The sequence below is a fragment of the Pristiophorus japonicus genome, chromosome 20 (genome assembly GCF_044704955.1).
Source record: "Pristiophorus japonicus isolate sPriJap1 chromosome 20, sPriJap1.hap1, whole genome shotgun sequence".
In the NCBI taxonomy this organism is placed as follows: domain Eukaryota; kingdom Metazoa; phylum Chordata; class Chondrichthyes; family Pristiophoridae; genus Pristiophorus; species Pristiophorus japonicus.
Genome location: NC_091996.1, coordinates 23,782,127 through 23,809,006, shown reverse-complemented (window position 1 = coordinate 23,809,006; position 26,880 = coordinate 23,782,127). Strand labels below are relative to the sequence as shown.

At 45.0% G+C, this 26,880-nt stretch overlaps 1 protein-coding gene across 1 annotated transcript in view; it reads left to right on the top strand.

Annotated features, from left to right (window-relative positions):
- slc2a8 (solute carrier family 2 member 8) overlaps window positions 1–26,145 on the top strand; it is a 55,376-nt gene extending 29,231 nt beyond the window's left edge. Inside the window, exons 4-10 of the mRNA XM_070862618.1 lie at window positions 1,817–1,916; window positions 7,577–7,788; window positions 10,684–10,833; window positions 13,878–13,986; window positions 15,511–15,687; window positions 18,350–18,495; window positions 24,634–26,145. Coding sequence (XP_070718719.1) covers window positions 1,817–1,916; window positions 7,577–7,788; window positions 10,684–10,833; window positions 13,878–13,986; window positions 15,511–15,687; window positions 18,350–18,495; window positions 24,634–24,774 — 1,035 coding nt within the window. The 3' untranslated portion in view covers window positions 24,775–26,145. The remainder of the gene's footprint in view (window positions 1–1,816; window positions 1,917–7,576; window positions 7,789–10,683; window positions 10,834–13,877; window positions 13,987–15,510; window positions 15,688–18,349; window positions 18,496–24,633) is intronic.
- The last annotated feature ends 735 nt before the right edge of the window (window positions 26,146–26,880 follow it).

Genomic DNA, 26,880 nt, shown 5'->3' with positions numbered 1-26,880 from the left:
TGGTAAATAAAGCTCTCATTTTTGAATTGCATTGTACAAGGACAAAAGAAATGTCTTTTGAATACTGAAAGTGGCCAATGAAAGTTTAACTGCACAAAACTTAAATTCATCAAGTTCAGACAAAGATAACTAAGATATTTTGATTAGAGTTGGTTTTTCTTGCCGAAAGTGGACTTTCAGCCTGTTTTGTAATCTGCTTTTATGCATTATCTTACTATGTTGGTCCATCAATATAAATGCGGGAAGAATGTTCCCCATGTTGGGGAAGTCCAGAACCAGGGGACATAGTCTTAGGATAAGGGGTAGGCCATTTAGGACTGAGATGAGGAGAAACTTCTTCACTCAGTGTTGTTAACCTGTGGAATTCCCTTCCGCAGAGAGTTGTTGATGCCAGTTCACTGGATATATTCAAGAGGGAGTTAGATATGGCTCTTACGGTTAAGGGGATCAAGGGGTATGGAGAGAAAGCAGGAAAGGGGTACTGAAGGAATGATCAGCCATGATGTTATTGAATGACGGTGCAGGCTCGAAGGGCTGAATGGCCTATTCCTGCACCTATTTTTCTATGTCACTTGTATAGGATTGTTTGAAAGTTAATCTAAACTTGGAAAAGAGCATTTTAGTAACTTTCTTCACATGATCAGCTAAGTTCCGCATGTTCAGCAAGTCAAAGTACCACACAATTGTTAACCATGATTATCTGCATCTGAGTAATTTCACAACCCTTTGACCATTTCAAAATTGTCCACATGTTTAAACAAAAATGGCTTCTATTGCAGCTCTCTTTTTTTAAACAAGATTCAGTTGGAGGATGGTATACAAAGTTTTCCAATTAAATCAAATATTGGATAATGTTTTAAGTACGAGTATAAAGTGCAACTAAATTCCAGTGTATACCAGAATGCTCTTTCCAAAAGAAGCAAAACTGAATTCCTTCAAAAAAATTAAAGAAAAAATGTTGCATTGTACTTTGTAAACTGCCATAATAATTCTCATGCAAATAGGAAAAAGATGGCATCAGTCCTTTACAGCATCCTGTGCACACAGTGGTAGCATTTCATTTTTCTTTCCTTACCCCCTTCAGTTTCCTTTTTTTTTTAAAAAACCCTCCCATCGATGACTCATGTTGGGCATAATTCCACGCATGCCAGCAGTTTTCTGCCCATGTGGTCATTGTTTAGTGTGTAAACAAGCCAACTCCACAGAAATCAATACCAACCAGTAGATCTGCTCTATGAGAATTCCCCCTGCGTAGTGTTAGATGGCATCAGCTTCTCCTCCACTGGAATGGCTGCTTTCTGGGCTTTAATGGATACCTTTTCAATTAAACATTTCTATTAGGAGAAAGAGATGTATACTACTGTACTTCAAAAACAAAACTGCACTTTTATACAGTATATTTAAACAAACTCCACTTGTTTTACTTATTATTTTTTGGCCTAAATGAAGTTTGTAGGAACCCTGCTCAACCAATAGAGGGCAAACTTAGCCAAGGAAAATTTCTAGTATGCAGTACTGTTGAGACATATTCTTAGTTTTGAAAATCTGGCTTGTTACTGGTCCCTTGTGGAATGTCAACACCCCAGACATTGGAACTGAGCAACAGTAATGTATCACAGGAGTGACATGTTCTATACTGTGGATGATGTGAACACAACTGGTGCAACCCCTCTCCACTTTGAGTTTACTGTACCCAATCTCAAACTGTGATCCTGCATATTTTTGGAATTCATTTAATTGATTTGCAGTAATGTTTTCACTGAAAAGTTTTCATAAACAAAAAAGTTATAGTTTTTTGGGGCGTTTTCTTTTCCAGGTGTACATTTCTGAAACAGCTCACCCTAAAGTACGGGGGCTGTTAGGATCCTGTGTTCAGCTAATGGTGGTAACCGGAATCATGGGTGCATATGTCGGCGGTATGAGTGGAGTTTTTCTTTTAAATTGAAGGTTGATGTGTTCTTAAAAGGCCAGACTATTGTGCAACTTTGTTGTGTGTTTCCCCCCCGCCCCGTCACACTACTTCTCTCCCCACCTTAAAGCCTTTTCAAGTCTACCTACATCTTTGGTCTTTCCTTTTCCACCTCCCTTCTTGCTCAATTTTCTACAATCCTCTTGTAAAGAGCACTGAGATATGCAAAAGATGTGATAATGGCTTTTCCTGCAATTTTCATTATAGCTTTGATAGTTTCAATTGGTATGTACTAATTTGAAAGTGCTAATGGTCTAGCCACACTTCTTCCCCCAAAAAACAATCACACACAGTTTTTTAAAATCCCAATACTCCTGTGAAGCACCTTGGGACGTTTCACTACGTTAAAGGCGCTATATAAATGCAAGTTGTTGTAAGTTGAAACTCGCTGATTAGTCTTCTCGCCATCTGGAAATCAGGCAGGATTCCTGCTCTTGTTCACTTAAACAGCATAGGGAGGGAATATTGCGCGGGTGGAGGAACATGGTTGCAATAGAAGAGATTTGATCTTGTAATTAATTGGCATGTTTTGCTAGGATGCATTTGAACTGGCACTGGTGTGAAACCAACCCGAGTTAAGGCTTATTTATGCTATAACCAATTTGGGCTCCAATGTGAGCCTTCTGGGCTTTTTGAAGAGCAACTTAAAAGTGGTACTCTCCCAAACCTCCCTGTGCACTTCCAGTAAAGGGGAAGTGTGTGTTCAGAATGACTGCTAAATTAACCACCAAGTGCATAGAACGTAATGCACCATGAGGTCGTCACATGATATCACAACACACACGACTTGCATTTAAATAGCGCCTTTCACGACCACTGGACGTCTCAAAGCGCTTTACAGCCAATGAAGTACTTTTGGAATGTAATCACTGTTGTAATGTGGGAAATGCGGCAACACATTTGCACACAGCAAGCTCCCACAAACAGCAATGTGATAATGTGACCAGATAATCTGTTTTTGTTATGTTAATGAAGGGATAAATATTGGCCGGGACACCAGGGATAACTCCGCTGCTCTTCTTCAAAATAGTGCTATGGGATCATTTATGTCCACCTGAGAGAGCAGATGGGGCCTCGGTTTAATGTCTCATCCAAAAGACGGCACCTCTGACAGAACATAAGAACATAAGAATTAGGAACAGGAGTAGGCCATCTAGCCCCTCGAGCCTGCTCCGCCATTCAACAAGATCATGGCTGATCTGGCCATGGACTCAGCTCCACTTACCCACCCGCTCCCCATAACCCTTAATTCCCATATTGGTTAAAAATCTATCTATCTGTGATTTGAATACATTCAACGAGCTAGCCTCAACTGCTTCCCTGGGCAGAGAATTCCACAGATTCACAACCCTCTGGGAGAAGAAATTCCTTCTCAACTTGGTTTTAAATTGGCTCCCCCGTATTTTGAGGCTGTGCCCCCTAGTTCTAGTCTCCCCGACCAGTGGAAACAACCTCTCTGCCTCTATCTTGTCTATCCCTTTCATTATTTTAAATGTTTCTATAAGATCACCCTTCATCCTTCTGAACTCCAACGAGTAAAGACCCAGTCTACTCAATCTATTATCATAAGGTAACCCCCTCATCTCCGGAATCAGCCTAGTGAATCGTCTCTGTACCCCCTCCAAAGCTAGTATATCCTTCCTTAAGTAAGGTGACCAAAACTGCACGCAGTACTCCAGGTGCGGCCTCACCAATACCCTGTACAGTTGCAGCAGGACCTCCCTGCTTTTGTACTCCATCCCTCTCGCAATGAAGGCCAACATTCCATTCGCCTTCCTGATTGCCTGCTGCACCTGCAAACTGACTTTTTGGGATTCATGCACAAGGACGGCCACACTAGTCTGAAAATGCCCGATCTCGTCTGATCTCGGAAGCCAAGCAGAGTCAGGACTGGTTAGTACTTGGATGGGAGACTGACTGGGAATACCAGGTGCATAGGTCCTAAAAGAGTTTCATGCACAAGGACCCCCAGGTCCCTCTGCACCGTAGCATGTTGTAATTTCTCCCCATTCAAATAATATTCCCTTTTACTGTTTTTTTTCCCCCCAAGGTGGATGACCTCACATTTTCCGACATTGTATTCCATCTGCCCAACCTTAGCCCATTCGCTTAACCTATTTAAATCTCTTTGCAGCCTCTCTATGTCCTCTACACAACCCGCTTTCCCACTAATCTTTGTGTCATCTGCAAATTTTGTTACACTACACTCCGTCCCCTCTTCCAGGTCATCTATGTATATTGTAAACAGTTGTGGTCCCAGCACCGATCCCTGTGGCACACCACTAACCACCAATTTCCAACCCGAAAAGGACCCATTTATCCCAACTCTCTGCTTTCTGTTTGCCAACCAATTCTCGATCCATGCTAATACATTTCCTCTGACTCCGCGTACCTTTATCTTCTGCAGTAACCTTTTGTGTGGCACCTTATTGAATGCCTTTTCGGAAATCTAAATACAACACATCCATCGGTACACCTCTATCCACCATGCTCGTTCTATCCTCAAAGAATTCCAGTAAATTAGTTAAACATGATTTCCCCTTCATGAATCCATGTTGCGTCTGCTTGATTGCACTATTCCTATCTAGATGTCCCGCTATTTCTTCCTTAATGATAGCTTCAAGCATTTTCCCCACTACAGATGTTAAACTAACCGGCCTATAGTTACCTGCCTTTTGTCTGCCCCCTTTTTTTTTTTTTTTTAAACAGAGGCGTTACATTAGCTGCTTTCCAATCTGCTGGTACCTCCCCAGAGTCCAGAGAAATTTGGTAGATTATAACGAATGCATCGTCTATAACTTCCGCCATCTCTTAATACCCTGGGATGCATTTCATCAGGACCAGGGGACTTGTCTACCTCGAGTCCCATTAGCCTGTCCAGCACTACCTCCCGAGTGATAGTGATTATCTCAAGGTCCTCCCCTCCCACATTCCCGTGACCAGCAATTTTTGGCATGGTTTTTGTGTCTTCCACTGTGAAGACCGAAGCAAAATAATTGTTTAAGGTCTCAGCCCTTTCCACATTTCCCATTATTAAATCCCCCTTCTCATCTTCTAAGGGACCAACATTTACTTTAGTCACTCTTTTCCGTTTTATATATCTGTAAGAGCTTTTACTATCTGTTTTTATGTTTTGCGCAAGTTTACTTTCGTAATCTATCTTTCCTTTCTTTATTGCTTTCTTAGTCATTCTTTGCTGTCATTTAAAATTTTCCCAATCTTCTAGTTTCCCACTAACCTTGGCCACCTTATACGCATTGGTTTTTAATTTGATACTCTCCTTTATTTCCTTGGTTATCCACGGCTGGTTATCCCTTCTCTTACCGCCCTTCTTTTTCACTGGAATATATTCTTGTTGAGCACTATGAAAGAGCTCCTTAAAAGTCCTCCACTGTTCCTCAATTGTGCCACCGTTTAGTCTGTGTTCCCAGTCTACTTTAGCCAACTCTGCCCTCATCCCACTGTAGTCCCCTTTGTTTAAGCATAGTACGCTCGTTTGAGACACTACTTCCTCACCCTCAATCTGTATTACAAATTCAACCATACTGTGATCACTCATTCCGAGAGGATCTTTTACTAGGAGATCGTTTATTATTCCTGTCTCATTACACAGGACCAGATCTAAGATAGCTTGCTCCCTTGTAGGTTAAAATCCCCCATGATTACTGCTGTTCCATTTTCACATGCCTCCATTATTCCCTTGATTATTGTCCGCCCCACCGTGAAGTTATTATTTGGGGGCCTATAAACTACGCCCACCAGTGACTTTTTCCCCTTACTATCTCTAATCTCCACCCACAATATTCAATGTTTTGTTCATTAGAGCCAATATCATCTCTCACAACTGCCCTGATGTCATCCTTTATTAACAGAGCTACCCCACCTCCTTTCTCTTCTTGTCTATCTTTCCGAATTGTCAGATACCCCTGTATGTTTAATTCCCAGTCTTGGCCATCCTGCAACCACGTTTCTGTAATGGCCACCAAATCATACCCATTTGTAATGATTTGTGCCGTCAACTCATTTACTTTATTTCAAATGCTACATGCGTTTAGGTAGAGTGTTTTAATACTAGTTTTTAAACCATGATTTTTAGTTTTGACCCCTCCTGCAGCCCCTTTATATTCATACATATTGTCCCTTCCTATCACCTTGTGGTTTACACTTACCCCAGTGCTACTCTGCTCTGTTGCCTCCTGCCTTTTGCATTCTTTCTTGGGGTCCTGTTCATCTGAGCTCTCACGCACTCTAACTAGCTCAGAGCCCTCTCCTGGGTTCCGAATACTCCTTGCATTGAGGCAACGAGCTTTCAGGCTTGCCTTTTTATTACACTTTGACCCTTTAGAATTTTGCTGTACAATGGCCCTTTTTGTTTTTTGCCTTGGGTTTCTCTGCCCTCCACTTTTACTCATCTCTTTTCTGTCTTTTGCTTCTGTCTTCATTTTGTTTCCCTCTGTCTCCCTGCATTGGTTCCCATCCCCCTGCCATACTAGTTTAACTCCTCCCCAACAGCACTGGCAAACACTCCCCCTAGGACATTGGTTCCTGTCCTACTTAGGTGCAGACCATCCGGTTTGTACTGATCCCACCTCCCCCAGAACCGGTTCCAATGCCCCAGGAATTTGAATCCCTCCCTGCTGCACCACTGCTCAAGCCACGTATTCATGTGAGCTATACTGCGATTCCTACTCTGACTAGCTCGTGGCACTAGTAGCAATCCTGAGGTGAGTGGGACTTGGTGAGAGTTAGGACACGGGCAGCCAAGTTTCTAGTTTACATAGAGTAGAATGTGGGAGGCCAGCCAGGAGTGAGTTGGAAAAGTCATGTCTAGTGGTAACAAAGGAATAGATGAGGGATTCAGCAGCGCATGAGCCGAGGCAAGGGCGGAGACAGGCGATGTTACGGAGGTGAAAATAGGCGGTCTTAGTTATGCTGCGGATATGTGGTTGAAAGCTCATTTTGGGGTCAAATATGACACCAAGGTTGTGAACAGTGTGGTTCAGCCTCAGACAGCAGTTGGGGAGAGGGATGGAGTCAGTGGCTAGGGAATGGAGTTTATGGCGGGGGCTGAAAACCATGGCTTCGGACTTCCCATTATTTAATTGGAGAAAATTTCTGCTCATCTAGAACTAGATGTCAGACAAGCAGTCTGACGATTTAGAGACCGAGGACTAGTTGAGAGGAGTGGTAGTGAGGTAGAGCTACACTGGAGTTTCAGCCTAGATTTATGTGCTCAAGTCCTGGGAGTAGGACTTGAACCCACAACCTTCTGGCTCAGGCGAGTGTGCTACCCACGGAGCCACAATGTGGGATCATGCATGTGATCTTATCAAGCAGATGTACCTGGACTGTGTTGTTGCCAGTACTGTGCTCAGCACTGCTAGACTGGCAGCAGTCACCAAGATCCTGGGAAAAACGGATCATCTAATTGCACGAGACCTGGGCTATGGGAGCCAGTGGCTGAAGAACTAACTATTGTTTGAGATTGGATTTTGAATCTGATCTAACCTCCAATTCCGTTTAATCATAGATTAACTAGCATTGCAGCACCTCGGCTGTGTTACTGGTTGAAGGTAACTACATTATGGTTTGTTTCATTTTTATTAGGAATGCTCTTAACCTGGTATTGGCTTGCTGTGTTGTCTTCCTTACCACCAACCATCATGGTTGTACTAATGTGCTTCATGCCAGAAACTCCAAGGTACCTGCTGCGTAAGAACAAACGTGCCGAAGCACTAAATGCTCTGGCATGGCTTCGAGGACCTGAAGTAGATTATGAATGGGAATGCAGGCAGATTGAAGCAAGTTGTGATGAGCAGGTAATTGTATAGACCCATAACTGAATTTTTAAATGGATGGTCACATATACTTTGATTAACGTTTGAAATTCAAACTGCCCTCCCCTCCCCCTCATTTCAACAGGTATCTATTGTGAACAACTTTAAGGTGTGAGACAACATATCAAGTTGAATATGAAACTAGCACAAAATATAAAAACAGATAGCAAGAGTTTCCACAAGTATATAAAAAGGAAAAGAGTGGCTAAAATAAATGTTGGTCCCTTGGAGAACGAGACCGGAGAATTAATGATGGGGAACATGGAGATGGCAGAAACTCTGAACATATATTTTGTATCAGTCTTTACGGTAGAGAACACGAAAAATATCCCAAGGGGTTATGCGGCAGCGGGGGGGGTGGTGGAACTTAACACAATCACTAAGGAGGTGATACTCAGTAAGATAATGGGACTAAAGGCGGATAAATCCCCTGGACCTGGTGGCTTGCATCCTAGGGTCTTACGAGAAGTAGTGGCAGGGATCGTGGATGCATTGGTTATAATTTACCAAAATTCCTTGGATTCTGGGGAGGTCCCAGCAGATTGGAAAACTGCAAATGTAGTGCCCCTATTTAAAAAAGGCAGACAAAAAGCAGGAAACTATAGACCAGTTAGCCTAACATCTGTGGTTGGGAAAATGTTGGGAGTCCATTATTAAAGAAGCAGTCGCAGGACATTTGGAAAAGCATAATTCAGTCAGACAGAGTCAGCATGGATTTACGAAGGGGAAGTCATGTTTGACAAATTTGCTGGAATTCTTTGAGGATGTAACAAACAGGGTGGATAAAGGGGAACCAGTGGATGTGATGTATTTGGACTTCCAGAAGGCATTTGACAAGGTGCCACATAAAAGGTTACTGCACAAGATAAAAGTTCACGGGATTGGGGGTAATATATTAGCATGGATAGAGGGTTGGCTAATTAACAGAAAACAGAGAGTTGGGATAAATGGTTCATTCTTGGGTTGGCAATCAGTAACTGGTGGGGTGCCGCAGGGATCAGTGCTGGGACCCCAACTATTTACAATCTATATTAACCACTTGGATGAAGGGACCAAGTGTAACGTAGCCAAGTTTGCTGACGATACAAAGATGCGAGGAAAAGCAATGTGTGAGGAGGACATAAAATACCTGCAAAAGGACATGGACAAGCTAAGTGAGTGGGCAAAAATTTGGCAGATGGAGTATAATTTTGGAAAGCGTGAGATTGTGCACTTTGGCAGAAAAAATATTTAAATGGAAAAAAATTGCAAAATGCTGCAGTACAGTGGGACCTGGGGGTCCTGGTGCATGATATTTGCAAAGGGAATGGAGTATAAAACCAGGGAAGTCTTGCTACAGTTATACAGAGTATTGGTGAGGCCACATCTGGAATACTGTGTACAGTTTTGGTTTCCATATTTAAGAAAGGATATGCTTGCTTTGGAGGCAGTTCAGGGAAGGTTCACTCCAGAGATGAGGGGGTTGACTTATGAGGAAAGGTTGAGTAGGTTGAGCCTCTACTCATTGGAATTCAGAAGAATGAGAGGTGATCTTATCGAAACGTATAAGATTGAGGGGGCTTGACGAGGTGGATGCAGAGAGGATGTTTCCCCTGATGGGGGAGACTAGAACTTGAGGGCATAATCTTAGAATAAGGGGCTGCCCATTTAAAACTGAAATGAGGTGGAATTTCTTCTGAGGGTTGTAAATCTGTGGAATTCACTGCCTCAGAGAGCTGTGGAAGCTGGGTCATTGTCTTAAATTTATTCAGAGATGGACAGTTTCTTAACCGATTAGGGAATAAGGGTTATGGGGAGCGGGCAGGGAATTGAACCCGAGTACGTGATTGGATCAGCCACGATCGTATTAAATGGTGGAGCAGGCTCGAGGGGTCGTATGGCCTACTCCTGCTCCTATTTCTTATGTTCTTATATTATGAAACAATGTAGGAAATGGCACTTTGTCATGCTTGAATGAAAAGCCAATGACTTTGGGGCTGGAATTGCCCCCCTCCATAAGCACCATTACTGCCTCTAAGAGGTGGGAATGGAGCGGTGAGGCATTACCGACTGGGGGCAGACGGATGGGCTGACCCAACCAAAATTGCCACTGGGCCAGAAGCAGCAGGAACGGGTTTCCACTCTGCCCGTTTTTCCACCGAGCCGTGCATGCGCCGACCCATACCGACCGGCGGTGACCCCCTTTCCGACCCCTGCGGAAAATTGCCCCGTGGGAGTGACACTGCCGCCAGTTGGTGCCACTGATGGGTTTTCCCCGATGGGGTACGGTCTGTGGCTGGGCATCGCATCCGCCCTTAAAGGGGAGGTTGCGCTGCCGGCGACGCCATTTTTTTATTTTTTTATTGTCCCAACTGCCAGATCGGCCCGACAATTATGCCTCTGGGTTCGGCCGGGCTGCCAAAAGGCAGCCTGGCATCTATTCAGGTGCCCGGCCAAAACCCTCCCTGGTGGCCCAATGGACCGAATGGAACACTCTGTAGAAGCCCTCCCCTTTAACTGAAGGGGAAGGATGCTGTGACACGGCATTGATGACTCGTTGGGGCGGCCATTCCGTTGCAAGGGCACTTCTGCCATGACATCCACCCTGATCCAAAAAATAAATCAAAGGTCAATTTCTCCGGTATCTCCTCCCCGTGGATTGGGGTGGAGAAAACCTTTAAAACAAACAGTAAGGGGTGGGGCTCAATTTTGGTCTCCTAGTGTTCTTACTATAATCAATCATAGTAATGAGTTCAGATTACAACTGCACATTGTTTGCAATGTTATTGTTACTAAATCACTAATTTGATAACCTAAGAGTAAGATAATGCCACAGTTGTGGCTATCGCTTGATCCATTGTGCTTTAACAGATCTTTCCTTTGCTGCTTTGTTTACAGGACACTAAATTTGCACTTGCAGAGCTAAAAAATCCAACCATTTACAAGCCTTTGCTTATTGGAATATTTCTGATGCTGTTCCAGCAGTTAAGTGGAATCAATGCAGTTATGTTTTATGCAGAAACCATCTTTGAGCAAGCAAATTTTGAGGTAAAAGTTGCATAATCGCATAGGCAATATGTTTACATTTTATATTAAAATGTTGTGTCCAGCAATCATCTATCGCACTATTAAAAAGGTTTGCATTCATAACAAATCTAGTCATTGCCCTGGGGTCTAAAATTTACAAACAGTCAATACATTGGCCCCAAGTTTCCACATGATTTGCTCCTGATTTTTAGGAGCAACTGGTGTAGAACGGAGTATCTTTTAGTTTGCTCCAGTTCTAGTCAGTTAGAACAGTTTCACTTTGGAACAGAATTTTTTTTTCAAAAGGGGGCGTGTCCGGCCACTTACGCCTGTTTTCAAAGTTTCGTGAATGAAAACTTACTCCAAACTAACTTAGAATGGAGTAAGTGAAGATTTTTGTACGCTCGAAAAAACCTTGTCTACACTTTAGAAAATCAGGCATAGGTTACAAATCAGGCGTAGGGAATGGTGGGGGGGGTGGTGTTTAAAGGGAAGTTTACAAACATTAAACACTTCAGTTTTACAAATAAAGAGCCATCATCAATAATAAATGATAAATACATCAATAAAAAAAAATTAATAAATAATTTTTTTTTTAAATCAATAAATAAAACTTTTTCTACTTACCGACTGCAGCACCGGGAGCCCTCCAACAGCGTGCTGGGATGCCCCCCTCAGTGTGTCTCTGTCAGTGTCTCTATCTCTCTGATTGTCTGTGTTTCTGACAGCGAGGAGGGGGGTAGAGGGAGAGAGGGGGGGAGCAGAGGGAGGGAAGAGGGAGGGATGGGGGAGAAGGGGAAGGGATGGGGGAGAAGGGGAAGGGAGGAGGGGGGGAGAAGGGAGATTGGGGGGGGGGGGAAAGGAGATTGGGGGGGGGGAAGGAGATTGGGGGGGGGGGAAGGAGATTGGGGGGGGGGAAGGAGATTGGGGGGGGGGGAAAGGAGATTGGGGGGGGGGAAAGAGATTGGGGGGGGGAAAGGAGATTGGGGGGGGGAAAGGAGATTGGGGGGGGGAAAGGAGATTGGGGGGGGGGAAAGGAGATTGGGGGGGGGGAAAGGAGATTGGGGGGGGGGGAAAGGAGATTGGGGGGGGGAAGGAGATTGGGGGGGGGGGAAAGGAGATTGGGGGGGGGGAAAGGAGATTGGGGGGGAAAAAGGAGATGGGGGGAAAGAAGGAGATTGGGGGGGGGGGGGAAGAAGGAGATTGGGGGGGGGGGGGGGAAGAAGGAGAAGGGGGAGGGAGGCTGAACTTCGGGCAGGGCCCGTCCCCAGCACCAGATTTACAGATCGGTGGCGTCGGTTCGGTTCGGGTCGGGGGGAGGGAGGGAGGGAGGGGAGAGGGAGGTCAGGTCGGATGCAGTCCGGAGGCGGGGGGGGGGGGTGTCGGGTCCGGTCCGGGGGGGAGGGGGGGGAGAAGCGGGTGTCCGGTTTGGGGGCGGGGGTGGGGGAGCAGGTGTCGGGTCCGGTCCGGGGGGGTGGGGGGGAGCTGGTGTCGGGTCCGGTCCGGGGGGGGGGAAGCAGGTGTCCGGTTCAGGGGCGGGGGTGGGAGAAGCGGGTGTCGGGTCCGGTCCGGGGGGGGGGTAGCGGGTGTCAAGTCAGGTCGGGAGGAAGCAGGAGCTGGCCATGGGAGGAGCCTTATTCATGCAGCCCCAGTGAGGCCATTCGGCCAGGGCTAGGTGCTGCGTGCTTCGGGCCCCTCCCACACAGTTTCGGGCGCCTGGAGCTACTGAACATGCGCGCCCACTGTAGCGCGCATGTGCAGAGGTCCCGGCACTGTTTTCAGTGCAGGGACCTGGCTCCGCCCCCTACAGCTCCTGCTGCGCTGCGCCGAGGGCCAGAGGACCTGCAGGGAGGCGGAGAATACGGAGGGTTTTTTTAGGCGCACTTTGTGGCGCGAAAAACGGGCGTCCAGGTCGGGACTGCGCCGTTCTAGGCGCGGCTCGAAACTTGGGCCCATAAAGTTTATGTATTAAAAGGACCTACTTAAATGCAAGTTGTTGTTGATTGAGCTCCATGGTTTATAAATAACTACATTTACCTGGAGTAGTCTTGTTAGAGCGGTGATTTTAAAGGCACAGGCCAGGTTAGCAGGTAAACATCACAAATGTGCAGGAGAGTCAAAATGACTCGTGATCCAATGATGCATTAAAAACAGGAAGGACATTCCCCGCTTATCCTGGATAACCACCTGTATAGGCGTTAGTTACAAAGGATCCGCTTAAACAGTATTCAGCATGCCGACTATTTCAGGCAGTTGGTTACAGCCATGATTTCTTCACCGATTTTTTTTTTTTAAATTTAGATTTTCCAACAAGGATGAGAATTTTACTTAATTTTTTTAAAATTCTTGTTCTGTTAAAGAGCAAATTCAATCATTTATAATATATTTGCACAGTTTGTAACTTTTTCCACAGTGACCTTAAACGTAATTTCCATAGCTTTAAATGTCAGTATTCATACCACACAAGCGATTCCCACTGGGCTGCGTGATTATTGAAGTTCTTTTCCCTTTTGTTAATTAAAGTTCTATCCACTGCTAAATATTTTACTTAGTGCCCTAATGGTATGATCAGCAACTATGACCTAAATTGTCAATACCCCAGATTATAAGAATGTTCTCGGTAATGCAGCATGAAAACAAAAAGAAGGAGCTTTTTTGGGAATGTAATACTGCTCTCAACCAGTTTCATCTCTTTCCCCTCCCTTCTCCTCTCCCCCTCCACCTCCCAACCACCATATCTGGCCTTGCTTTCAGTCATCTCCCTGACTCAATTCTCATTTGGTATCTGAATTTATCCCCTCGTGAAACATGTTGGGATATTTTGCTGAGTTAAAATACAAGAGTAAGCTGTTGAGCGGGTGCAAAGAAAGGAGTATGTTTTAATCGCGTCTTTGGAACGGCATCAGCCGAGTCATATAAAGTAACCAACTATTGTAAGTGACCATGAAAGTTAAAATAGCAAATTGAACTATTGGAGATTGAATGGCAATGTCTACATTTGCATCTAGAATCTTTTGCTATAGTATAGAAATAAACACATTTTGTTCCTGCTCATTCTCTTTCAGAACAGTAGTGAGGGCTCGGTAATAGTTGGTGTTGTTCAGGTAGTTTTCACAGCTGTGGCAGCTCTCATCATGGACAAAGCTGGGAGAAAACTCCTTCTGGCAATATCAGGTGAGCCTCGACAAGAAAAGCCTACTCGGTATATTCAAAACTTTGCATAAACAGAGACTTAAAGGCGACTGCACGAGCTGAAAACATTTTTTTTTGTTTTGCCAAGACTGGGCTTTTTAAAGCAACAGTGCAGTCTTGGTATTCTGAAAATATTGGCCAAACCTAAAGATTATTACTGGCTTAAACTCCGTGCCAGTTTGTAAGTGATGTATACATTATATTTAAAGGTCACATGAATTTGTTTGTGATACTGCAATCATTGCACAACCGGAGACCGCCAATCACAACACACAGCATCACCCACCAGAGCAGTTAATTCTACTACAGGTTGAACCTCCCTTATCCGGAACCCTCTGGACCTGGACAGTTCTGGATAAAGGATTTTTCTGGACGAGGGGTGGTCACATTAAATTAGATGGTACAGGTACTGAGCAAGGGGATATCGGGGCTGGCTGGCTTGGGGCTGGGAGTGCTGAGAGATTGTGGGGTGGGGGTGGTGGATCGCGGGGTCAGGCCAGCGATTGCGGGAGTCAGCAGTGAGGAAGAACTTCAATTTATTCATGTTGGAGTTCTGCGCATGCACCACCCAGTGACCGGGAATGGTTCTGGACAAAGGGTGGTTCTGGATAAGGGAGGATCAACTGGTACCTGTTTTTCCATGATGGGTGCCAGACTTCCTGTTCATATAGTGCCCATTTTAAACCAGTGTGTGCCCCAACTACTACGCCATGGAAGATCTTACTAATTTAATCATTTTTGCTTTTTCTTGCCACGTGCGGTCCTGATGCCAATAAAAGTGTAGAAGACACAGTACCCTGACCAGTATGGTAGCAATGTATGTCGAAGAGTTGGATCCCCAGGCAATGCACCAGTTTCAGGAAAGAATGTTGGCGAATCATGAAATAGCAAGCAAGCAGTCTGGGTTTAATGGCTTCTTGGTCAGTTGCAGACCTTAGTCCACCATTCAAGTAGCCTGGTTCTAGGCTCATCTTAAATTTCCTATTTTAAACAGTACATATGGAGGTAAAAACAAAGTAATTGCAGAGAATCTGAAATACTATTATAATTTCTTCCCCCCCTCCCCTCCATTGTTTAACATCTCTATTGAAAATGTAGGTCCGGAATTTCTTGGAACATTTCAATGCAACTATAGAGTAGCGGCAGTTTTTTTGTTAGGTTTGCATGAAACATCGCTACATGCAAGTTTCCTTGATATTTTGCGCTGCTTCCAAGATCCCTCTGCCACTATTTACATAGCCCCACCCCCATGCAGAAAACCAGTTTATGCCAGTAATGTGCTGGTGTAGATTTATGCTAAAAGTCTAGGTGCAGCACAGCTGAAAGTCACCCAATATATCCGCAACAGATTTCTGGGCACACATTCCCGTCAGCAAGATCAGTGCAGAGACTGACAGAAATTTTTGCATAATTGGGATTATGGAAATTCTAGGCCATAGGTGATTAATAAATTCACTTGGTGGGCTTTTGACCAGTCGATAATTGCCGTTTTGTTTTTATTTACAGCGTTGATCATGTCCATCAGTGCAGCGGTGTTTGGGGTATATTTTAAAATCTGGCAAGCAAATATCAACAACTCTTCTCTTCATAAAACTGACATTTTAACTGTTCAGAATTCAGTCTCGGAGACAGTAAATGCGCCCACTTGGTTACCCCTCGTCTGTCTGGTTGTCTTTATAGCAGGTAATTTTCACGCTTGCTGTAATAAGTCTTTTAGAAATTCTAGATTTTTGGGGGGAGTGGAGAAGAAGCGATTTTTCCAAGTTCTGTGCTCAATAATATCCCCTCCACTTCACTCTGCTCCTGAAGGCATGGGCTCATTGGCATGTCAGGCACCTTCAGATACCCTCTTAAAGTGACCTTTATTCATGTGTAAGCCTTGATCATGAGTAGTGGCAGTCTACTTGACTGCAGGCGAGATCAAAATCAAACCGGATTCTTTCCTGATGTCCCTGTACACAATTTTCAGTCATGTTTGCTGGATGGCAAGCAGGAGCCAAAATGGTAGCTGAACCCCTCTCTGCTGAAGCAAACTGAAGCATCCCCCACTGAGGACCCCAATAAATCAGCTAACTCACCACAAACCAAGGCCACAACCCGAGACATTCTTGGTCTGCATGCCTCAACTCAACTAAATATCCTTTTGAAAACAGTTGACAATCTGGCTTTGAAACAGGATAACGAGTGCCCCACCCCCGGGCTTAGTTGATCTCATTGAATCTATCTGCTTCTCATTTCTGGATCACTAGGTCACCATTTTTCCACTGTCATCAGATGAGAGTGGCAATTGAAGTTTTAGTTCCATCTACCTATCTTCACTAACAGGATGAGGGAAAAGTTTCAATTGAATAGATATGGTGCCACTTATTAGCAAAGTGCTTGTGAAGGCAGGCCCAATCACTGCCACCTACTGAATTCCCAGTCACTCAGCTTTGGGCAGATGCTTAAACAGAAGGACATTAATGTTGGGCAGTCATCATGCAGCTCTTGGAATGGTAGCGTAGTAATCCAGAGGCCTGGACCAATAATCTGTAGACACGAGTTCAAATCCCACCACGGCAGCTAGGGAATTTAATTAAATAAATCTGGACTAAAAAGCTAGTATCAGTAACAGTGACTTTGGGCCCAAGTTTCGAGCCGCGCCGTCCCGACTTGGACGCCCGTTTTTCGCGCCACAAAGTGCGCCTAAAAAAACCCTCCGTATTCTCCACCTCCCTGCAGGTCCTCTGGCCCTCGGCGCAGCGCAGCAGGAGCTGTAGGAGGCGGAGCCAGGTCCCTGCGCTGAAAACAGTGCCAGGACCTCTGCACATGCGCGCTACATTGGGCACGCAAGTGCAGTAGCTCCAGGTGCCCGAAACTGTGTGGGAGGGGCCCGCAGCACACAGCCCCTAGGCCTGGCCAAATGGCCTCACTGGGGCTGCGTGAATAAGGCTCCTCCCACGGCCAGCTCCTGCTTCCTCCCGACCCGACTCGACTCCCGCCCCCCGACTCAACACCCGCTCCCCCCCGGACCGGACCCGACACCCGCTCTCGCCCCCGGACCAGACCGGACCCGACCCGACACCCGCTCCCCCTGCCCCCGGACTGGATCCGACCTGACCTCCCTCCCCCCGACCTGACCCAAACCGACCCAACGCCACCTACCTGTAAATCTGGTGCTGGGGACGGGCCCAGCCCGTTCAGCCTCCCTCCCCCTTCCCCCCCAATCTCCTCCTTCCTCCCCCCCCCAATCTCCTTTCTCCAATCTCCTTCTCTTTCCCCCCCCCCCCCCCCCCCCCTCCATCTCCTTTCCCCCTCCCCCCTTCCTCTCGCTGTCAGAAACACAGACACTGACAGACAATGAGAGACACACAGACAGACAGAGAGATAGAGACACACTGAGGGGGGCATCCCAGCACGCTGTTGGAGGGCTCCCGGTGCTGCAGTCAGTAAGTAGAAAATGTTTTATTTATTGATTTAAAAAAAAAAATTATTTATTAATTTTTTTTGATTGATTTATTGATGTATTTATCATTTATTATTGATGATAGCTCTTTATTTGTAAAACTGAAGTGTTTAATGTTTGTAAACTTCCCTTTAAACAGCCCCCCCCCCCACCATTCCCTACGCCTGATTTGTAACCTACGCCTGATTTTCTAAAGTGTAGACAAGGTTTTTTCGAGCGTACAAAAATCTTCACTTACTCCATTCTAAGTTAGTTTGGAGTAAGTTTTCACTCACGAAACTTTGAAATCAGGCGTAAGTGGCCGGACACGCCCCCTTTTGAAAAGAAAATTCTGTTCCAAAGTGAAACTGTTCTAACTGACTAGAACTGGAGCAAACTAAATGACGAGAATTCCGATTTCTAAGATACTCCGTTCTACACCAGTTGCTCCTAAAAATCAGGAGCAAATCATGTGGAAACTTGGGGCCCATGAAACTACCGGATTGTCATAAAAACCCATCTGGTTCACTGATGTCCTTTAGGGAAGGAAATCTGCCGTCCTTACCCGGTCTGGCCTATATGTGACTCCAGACCACAGCAATGTGGTTGACTCTCGACTGCCCCTCTGAAATGGTCTAGCAAGTCACTTGAGGGCAATTAGGATGGGTAATAAATGCTGGCCTTGCTGACCCACATCTGTGAACGAATTTTTTAAAAAGTGATTCAGGGTGGCAATAGCGGAAGCTGTGGACAAGCTGAGGCTCAACAACTGCAAATGGTGAACATCCCAAATGAGAAAACAAATAAATAAGTAGATTTGAAAGATGGAACTATTCATAATTAGAACAAAAATGTAAATTTCATTTTTACATTATTTATACGAAACAGCATTCACTAATGAGGCTAAATGATCCACCTCAGGTTTTGCACTTGGCTGTGGCCCTATTCCATGGTTGGTGATGTCAGAGATATTTCCAGTAAGGGCAAGAGGCCTCGCAAGTGGAGCATGTGTCCTAGCAAACTGGTCAACTGCATTTCTGGTAACTAAGGAGTTCCATGATCTTGTTGTAAGTACTACATTTTCCATTATTGTGTGACTGTCCAAAATTAAATTGGATATAGTGCAGTAAGCATGAAGAATTTTAATATCAAAGGACAAATTGATAACTGGAAGGCAGTTTGAATGTATTTACAATTCCATGCAGGGAATTAGTAACTGCTTCTGAACACAAGGTGTGAAGCAGGGAACTAGGACAGATTTAGGGGGAGAAATTGGGGTTGTTTGCACCTCCCATTGGCGCTAACCGGGCGCAAATGACTTTTTGCCCAGGTGTGGCACCGCTAACGACTCCCGCTAAATTCTGCAGGAGTTTAGCAATGGCAGTAACCGGTAGCGCCACACTCCCATGTGCCGATGATGACGTGCATAGCGACCTATTTTCGCCCCGGAGAGAAAATTCGGGCGATGAGCGCTTCAGGCCACTTGCGGGGTGCTAGTTAAAGGGGAGGGGTGCTCACAAGAAAAGAAAATTGGCCAACTTACCAGTCGCGGTCTGGCAGATGCCACGGCACCCAGATCCCCCGGTGGTCCAGGTAGGACCCACAGTCGGCAGCTTTACCTTCCCCTTTAATGAAGGGGAGGGCCCTTCTGCGTGGCAGTGCTATGCATCCCAGCGCTGTGCCCCGATTGCTTCCGCCCAGCTCGCACCCCTCAGCGCAAGTGACGCACGTTATTTTGCACTCCTCTTGCTCTGTGGGACGGTAGCCCCAATATCGCAAGCCTGGTGGGACCCTCGTGGTGTTACCGCCTCCCAAACGGGGCGCTATGCAGTTCTCCCCCCCACCCCCCCACTAAGGAGACCACCAAAAGTAACAGTACAGTTGCACAGGACTTTTAACAGTAGAATTTTAAAAGGGCTTTCGACAGGATAAAATGGAAAGTGGAATGTTTAAGAAATTAAGGAATGCACAAAAGGAAGGAAACATCAATGATAATTTTACAATGGCTGAATAAAGAAATGAATTTTTCTTAGCTCATTAATCTCTTACTTATTAAGTTGCAAACATTTTAACTTCCAGTAAAAGATGGTTCCTTATTAACATTTATACTGTCCATTGGTTTAAAATCCTTAAAGAATACCTTCAGTTATCAAGTTTATGTTTCTTCATTTGTTGTTGACAGTTTAGTCAATATGGTGAATGGAAACTCTGGTATGCATTACCATGATGTCATCTAAATAATTTGTCAGAAGGAAAATGTAGCAGTGTGTGTAGATTCAGGATTTTTTAAACTTAAATATTAGGAGCTCACTTTTCCCCAATGCCGGTTTTTTGGACCCCGACTACTACAAAAAAATAACTTGAAAGTTTCCCTGTTCTAATTTTTGAAATTGGCGTTGCGCATGCATGAAAAAAGAACGTTTTTTACGGGACTACTATGGGCGCGCTCGCCCATGCCCAGTCTGCATTCAGCCATTTTTAAAGAGTCAATTGTGTGTGAGAACTTTAATTCTCAGTGGAAAAAAAACAACGCGGCTCAAGGACCAAGAATTTCTCAAGAGGAAGTGGAGGTACTAGTTACTGTAATTGAGGCCAGATGGCACGAGCTGGACACTAGCAGGGGTCAAATAAAAGTTACACCAAAAGAAAAGAAGAAACGCTGGAACCAACTTTCACAAGATTACTGTGCAATGGTGACCACCCCGAGGTCCGGAGGCCAGTGCAAAAAGAAGTGGCAGGATCTTGGTCAAGCAGTTAGTGTAAGTAATATTTTCATTTATTCACTGGAATTGCAATTGTAAATGTGACCAGCTGAATGTCCCACCCATCAGAAAGACACCCTCTCTAAAAAGTTATATTTTCATCTTTGCAGCGGAAGGTGGCACACAACAAAAGGGAAAGAACTTGAACAAGTTTGCAGATGACACAAAACTGAGTGGTGGTGTGAGCTGTGAGGAGGACGCCAAGAGGCTGCAGGGTGACTTGTACAGGTTAGGTGAGTGGGCAAATGCATGGCAGATGCAGTATAATGTGGCTAAATGTGAGGTTATCCATTTTTGGGGCAAAAATACAAAGGCAGATTATTATCTGAATGGCGGCAGATTAGGAAAAGGGGAGGTGCATCGAGACCTGGGTGTCATGGTTCATCAGTCATTGAAAGTTGGCATGCAGGTACAGCAGGCGGTGAAGGCGGCAAATGGTAAGTTAGCCTTCATAGCTAGGGGATTTGAATATAGGAGCAGTGAGGTCTTACTGCAGTTGTACAGGGCCTTAGTGAGGCCTCACCTGGAATATTGTGTTCAGTTTTGGTCTCCTAATCTGAGGAAGGATGTTCTTGCTATTGAGGGAGTGCAGCGAAGGTTCACCAGATTAATTCCAGAGATGGCTGGACTGACATATGAGGAGAGACTGGATCAACTGGGCCTTTATTCACTGGAGTTTAGAAGGATGAGAGGGGATCTCATGGAAACATAAAATTCTGACAGGACTGGACAGGTTAGATGCGGGAAGAATGTTCCCGATGTTGGGGAAGCCCAGAACCAGGGGCATAGTCTTAGGATTGAGATGAGGAGAAACTTCTTCACTCAGAGAATTGTGAACCTGTGGAATTCCCTGCCGCAGAGAGTTGTTGATGCCAGTTCATTGGCTATATTCAAAGGGAGTTAGATTTGGCCCTTATGGCTAAAGGGATCAAGGGGTATGGAGAGAAAGCAGGAAAGGGGTACTGAGGGAATGATCAGCCATGATCTTATTGAATGGTGGTGCAGGCTCGAAGGGCCGAATGGCCTACTCCTGCACCTATTTTCTACGTTTCTAACAGGAAGAGGCCCGGCAAATCTGCACCCACTGCCACACTTGGAAGAGAGGGTTGCTGCTTTGATGGGTCCTGCCTGGAGAAAAGTAACCAGCACTGCACAAGCTGGGCCCACACTCGAGGGAGAGGGTAAGTCCTGCAAATTCCAGAGTCTGGCTTTGCTAAATGTTAACTATTGCGCGGGCTAGCCATGCTTCAGTTCATGGGGATGTCTCCATCAGCTGTGCTTCGGTTGATGCAATGTGCTATTCATTGTGGACCTTCAAATGAGCCTGCTGCCTGCGCTGTGAGCCTACTCATGTCACCCACCCTACCCCCTCCTCTGCTGCTAACCATTTGTCTGTTCTGTTATAGTTTGCAGAACTTTGACGAGACTGAAGCCGATGCAGATGATGATGATTCAGACGCGGATGAGCCTGAATAGGAGAACATCTTCCAATCCCACCTTCTAGACCAAGAGCATGAGGGGGAGGATGAAGCCCCCACTGTTGTCCTCACTCTGGAGAAGGTGTTGGTGCTGCCCATCGAGATGCCAGCCCCTTTCTGGAGTGGTGCGAGTGTTGGGATATTCCATGGTTACACACATTCCGAGGCTGTGGGTCCCGGTGGGATGCAGCGAGCCAGACCCAGGGTGAGGAGGGGAAGGAGAGCTCTACAGCGCTCGCCTGAGGTGCAGGATGTAACAGATATGGTTCAGATGATGGCAGTGAGTGGGGAGAGCATTGACCTTGCGCAATTACTCCTGGACACCATCAGTGGAGTGGGTGATGAGGTATCGGGAGAAGTAACAACACTCCTGCGGGAAATGGGAATACTGTCCGGGTACATGAGCGAGGGAATGTCGCAGGCAGCTGCTGCAATAAGGAAACACGCCCAGAACCCGCAGCCATTGACACAATCAACTGCCAGTTCCACTTCAATCCCCAGACCGGACCTTCCATATTACCGCCTGCCTCCCTCCCCAGCCAAGATGCTCAAGAATAAGCTTGGTACCAACCCGAGAAATGCTGCGCCTCTGCCTGCGGGCAGGGATGGAGTCACTAAGATCAAGCGCAGTGGGCGGTCTTAGAATAAGGTGGAGGAGAGATGGGTACAGCCATTCTTTGCTGTTATTGTTATTGTTGTAACTGTTCTCAAATTAAAAGTTTGTAAGTGATAACTTAATAACTGTACTTTAATCAAACTTTAAAGTTTTCAAACAAGTGTTGTAATTTATTTAAATTATAACTGAATCATTTACATTTGTTCCATTTAACAATACAACATTACGGAATAGGTCCAAACATTTAACATGGTCCATGTGGAATAGTTGCCGCTGAGCCTTCCAGCAGCAAATGTTCACGGATGAGCTGCTGGCGCAAGGCTCGAGCTATCATTAAAGGGGCACGATAGCCTGCCCTCAGGCTCCGGGTCAGGTAGTTGCATGGCTTCCTCCTCGCCATCTTCATCAGCCACTCTCACCTCAGGTGTGTCTTCTACTACCAGCTGTTGCTGCCCCATGATAGCAGCATGTAGCAGACAACAGTGAACTGACCGACAATCTCAGGGGAGAATTGCAAATAGCCTCCAGAAAGGTCCAGGCATCGGAAACGCTGCTTTAAGATGCCAATGGCCCTCTCTATTATGCTACATGTTGCAATGTGCGACAGGTTCTATTCCCGCTCAGCTTCCGTGCAGGTTACGCATAGAGGCGTCATGAGCCAGGGGGCGAGGCCGTACCCTTTGTCCCCCAGCAGCCAGCTCTGCCCTTCTGGCTGCTGCTGAAACATGGCAGATATAGCGCTCTCGCATAGGATGAACTCATCATGGGTGCGATGCAGGTCGTCACAGACAAGCTGCGCATTCACAGAGTGGAAGCCTTTTCTGTTCCTGTACATCTCAGAATCCTCCAAAATGTGCTTGCAAGGCAATATGGGTACAATCGATGCAGCCCTGTACCTTTGGGAAGCGTGCAATCCTGGAGAAGCCCACCGCTCTGTGATGCATTGTCTGGGCGGTCATGGAGAACTTTATGTAGGCATTCCTCCCGGCATCTAGTGCAGCAGTCGCCTGCTGAATGCAGATATGTGTTGCATGTTGAGAAACGATGCACGCATCCCCAGTTGTTGCCTGGAATGATCCAGATGCATAGAATGAAATGCAGCTGTAACCTTCACTTCAACTGACAAAGCAGTCCTCCTGACGCTTCTAGGGTGCAGGTCTGCTTTTTCTAACTCACGGATCTCGATTACAACTTCTTTGCGGAAACGCAGCCTTCTCACACAGTCTGCATCACTCAGGTGCAGGTATGAACGCCTGTCTCGCTATACCCAACGTGGGTAAGACCTCCTGCCCATCATCCTACGTGCTCTGGAGGTTCCTCAGGTGATGATGCCTAATCAATCTTCTCCACAGCACCATCATGCTTGCACGAGGTATGGCATTGTCAATATTGCCCCCATAATTTAATAATACCTTTGCAAGCAGCTCAAAAAAGCAGGACAAAGCACTCGCATCTTCTTTCCTCTCTCCCCAAGATGGACGCCCCAGTATGGACCACACCCTGGTCTACGCATGCGCAATAGGCTTGCTTAGAACAGGAAGATAGGCATTCAATGAAGAAACGAAGTCCAATGCAATTGTTTAGTTTGTGATGTTTTTCAAAGTACCACCCAACCACCGAACATCCCACCGGACTCGAGGGTCGGAGCGTCGGCCGACAGAATCGCTCTCTTGCCAGGACTCGGGCTCAACTTCCACCCTCCGCGGGCTTCTTTTGAAGCTGCTGTATAGCCTAAGGGTTCTCACCCCTTATATAAGTGGTTTTTCTTAAGTGGCCATTAGGTTTTTGGGAGTGGTCACATACACCGTCCTAGGAAAAATGTAAGTTGGCCAAACTTGCTTAAATATGAAGAACTGGTGCAGATGACATCCCCTATGACGCAAAAAATCATACCTAAAAAAAATCGTACCCGAGTTATGCTGGCGCGGAAACTTGGAGATTTTAATTTACTCCAAAACAAACGACGCAGATAACTGGGAAAAATTGAGCCCCTAGATATCTAAGGAAAACTTTTTTCAGAATTGAAAAGGGTTACTGTTTGCTTGTAAAGAGATACAAATCTATCAGTGTAATGTTATTGTTAAGTGACCTAAATTTTTGACTTGTTTTAAATCAGACGGTAATATCGTTCCAAATAGAAAGAATGCATTTCCGACAGTTTAAGTTTGAGATCACTGATACATTTTACTGTCCCTTTGTATTAATAAAGGTCATGCCCAACATGAAGCCATTATCTTATACACTTGTTCATCTTGTACAGACAGATTAGGGTATTCCTTTAAATGTTTACATTGCTGTCTGTGTGTTTTTAATGCAAAATTATAATTAAACTATTCATTTTTGTTCCAGGAGAACATTACTCAGTATGGGACCTTCTGGCTCTTTTCAAGTTTCTGTTTCATGAATCTCCTCTTCACTATTTTCTTTGTTCCGGAAACAAAAGGGAAAACACTGGAACAAATTGAGGCCCATTTTAAAGCAACTGTGTAAGGGCAGGCAAACTGAATTTCCGGTTTTTAAAGCTGCTTTTATTTGGTCTTGTAAATCTGTAATTGTTGCACATAGATCTTTTAAAGTAATAATGAAGCAGTACTACACCTGGGTCCTCATTGATATTGCAGCTCCATTGCTCATTTCCTTTATCAGTCCACCACTAGACTTCCTCCTTCCCCAGAATATAAAAGCAGGAATATTGTGACGAGGAGAAGACACTCAGCAGCCATGCTGCACCAGCGTACATGGATGCTGAAGAGTGGACCCAAAGCGAATATATAATACTGTCATGATTTAATATTTTGGTTTTTAAGTTTTAACCATCTTTTACCTTTTAATGTTTTTGTCAATTGTCCAGGATAGCCGTATTAAGGTGAATTTGGTAGAGAAATTCCAACTGGCAAAGTCCATGGACAAACACTTATTGGGGTTAAAATTTTGACTGGGCAAGTGTAAAATTTGATAGCACATTGAAAGCCCATTTTATATCTGTAAAGCAGGTTTCCAATTCGATATCTCCCAATGCCAAAATTAACCCCATTGTGCTTGCATTACATGCCTGTGTACTATTTTTAAAAACACAAACAAATCAGGGCCCATTTTGAAAAAGGAACTGCTTAATGCAGACAATTGCCCGATTTATTTTTATTTTTTTAAATTGCACACATGAATGCAGTATGGGGCACATTAAACATTTCTACCTTTAGGACACAGTGATTAGGTATTCCCCACAAGTGGTGGGTTCCAAGAGCAAGGTCTGTGAAATTGCAGAACAGATTTTGCAGTGCAGCAGTTAAAGACAAACTGCTTGCCAACCTTGAGTGAATGGTGCCAGGGTTGAGTGGCTAAAGGGCAGAAACAATATTAAAATGTGGGATTCATTGTAAGTGGCAAATGTTTTTTTTAAATTATTCTTGGCCAGTGGATGAAAATGAACAGGAAATAACCATAACGAAGTTTCACAGTAGTGTCAAGTGTACAGAGCATAAGCTCGAGCTATGTTTATGAATTTCCAGTTTGATATCCAATTAGCATGGCCCCATAACATTGAAACTAGAAATGTAGCATCCAGCTGTTGGTAAACTTTTAATCATGTTTTAAAATTGAAGGCAGAGTTGATATTCCTTTTTGCCTTAAGATGTTTTAACAGATATTGCACACTTGTAACGTCCATTTTAAATCATTTATCTCAATACTCATCAGATTTAACACACTACCTTGCTAAATACAGTCAGCAAAGCAGAACATTTGTTGATTCTATGTTTACCTTGCTCTTTAAAATGTGAATCGTAGAATATTTGTTCGGTTTTGATACAGTAATTATGGTGAACTTTTTGCTGTTGCTGTAATAAACTGACTATTAATGGATTCTAGGTCATTGTATACCTAATTCACTCCATTATTTAGACTTTGTCTTTCCCGATCCAAGCAGATAAAATAACTTGTTGGCAAATTTGTTGTTTCAATGGGTTTTGGGTTTGCACAGCTGTTATTCTACAAGCAAAATAATTTTATACTTTGACAAAATAACCCTTGCCCACATTATCGGGCCTGAATTTGAGGTCGGAGACATCCCGCAGCCGGTTGCCTCCAAACCGCAATAAATCTATGCACCTACCTGATGGTCCTGGACACATGGAGACTTGTGCTCCTGGGCCTCTACGTGAAGGCCTGCGTAGAGGCCCACTGATCCCAGGGGCACAGGTGGTTCGCAAGCATCCCTAGGATCACGTGGGCCGGCCCAACCAATCAGAAAAGGGATTCCCATTATCCTTTTGGGGATTCCATTTACGTACGGAATCCCCATAAGCTTAATGGGTATCTCCTCCTCCCACCGCCCCCGAAAATACATTAACAGCACTGAAATTAAAAATTGTTTAAAATTAATTAATACAAAAACGTTACATTTTTCAAGGGGCCAAAAAGTTATTTTACAGGTTTTTGAATATTAAAATGATTTAAATTTTATTTTAATATTTATTTTCACCCTTAAAGGTGGCCCTACACCTGCTTTTACGAGTCATAAGAGTTTCATGGGCAAGAGTCTCTGCCAGAAAATGCGAAGGAACTGTCTTCAGACAGATTGCAAGTTGCGGATTTTTG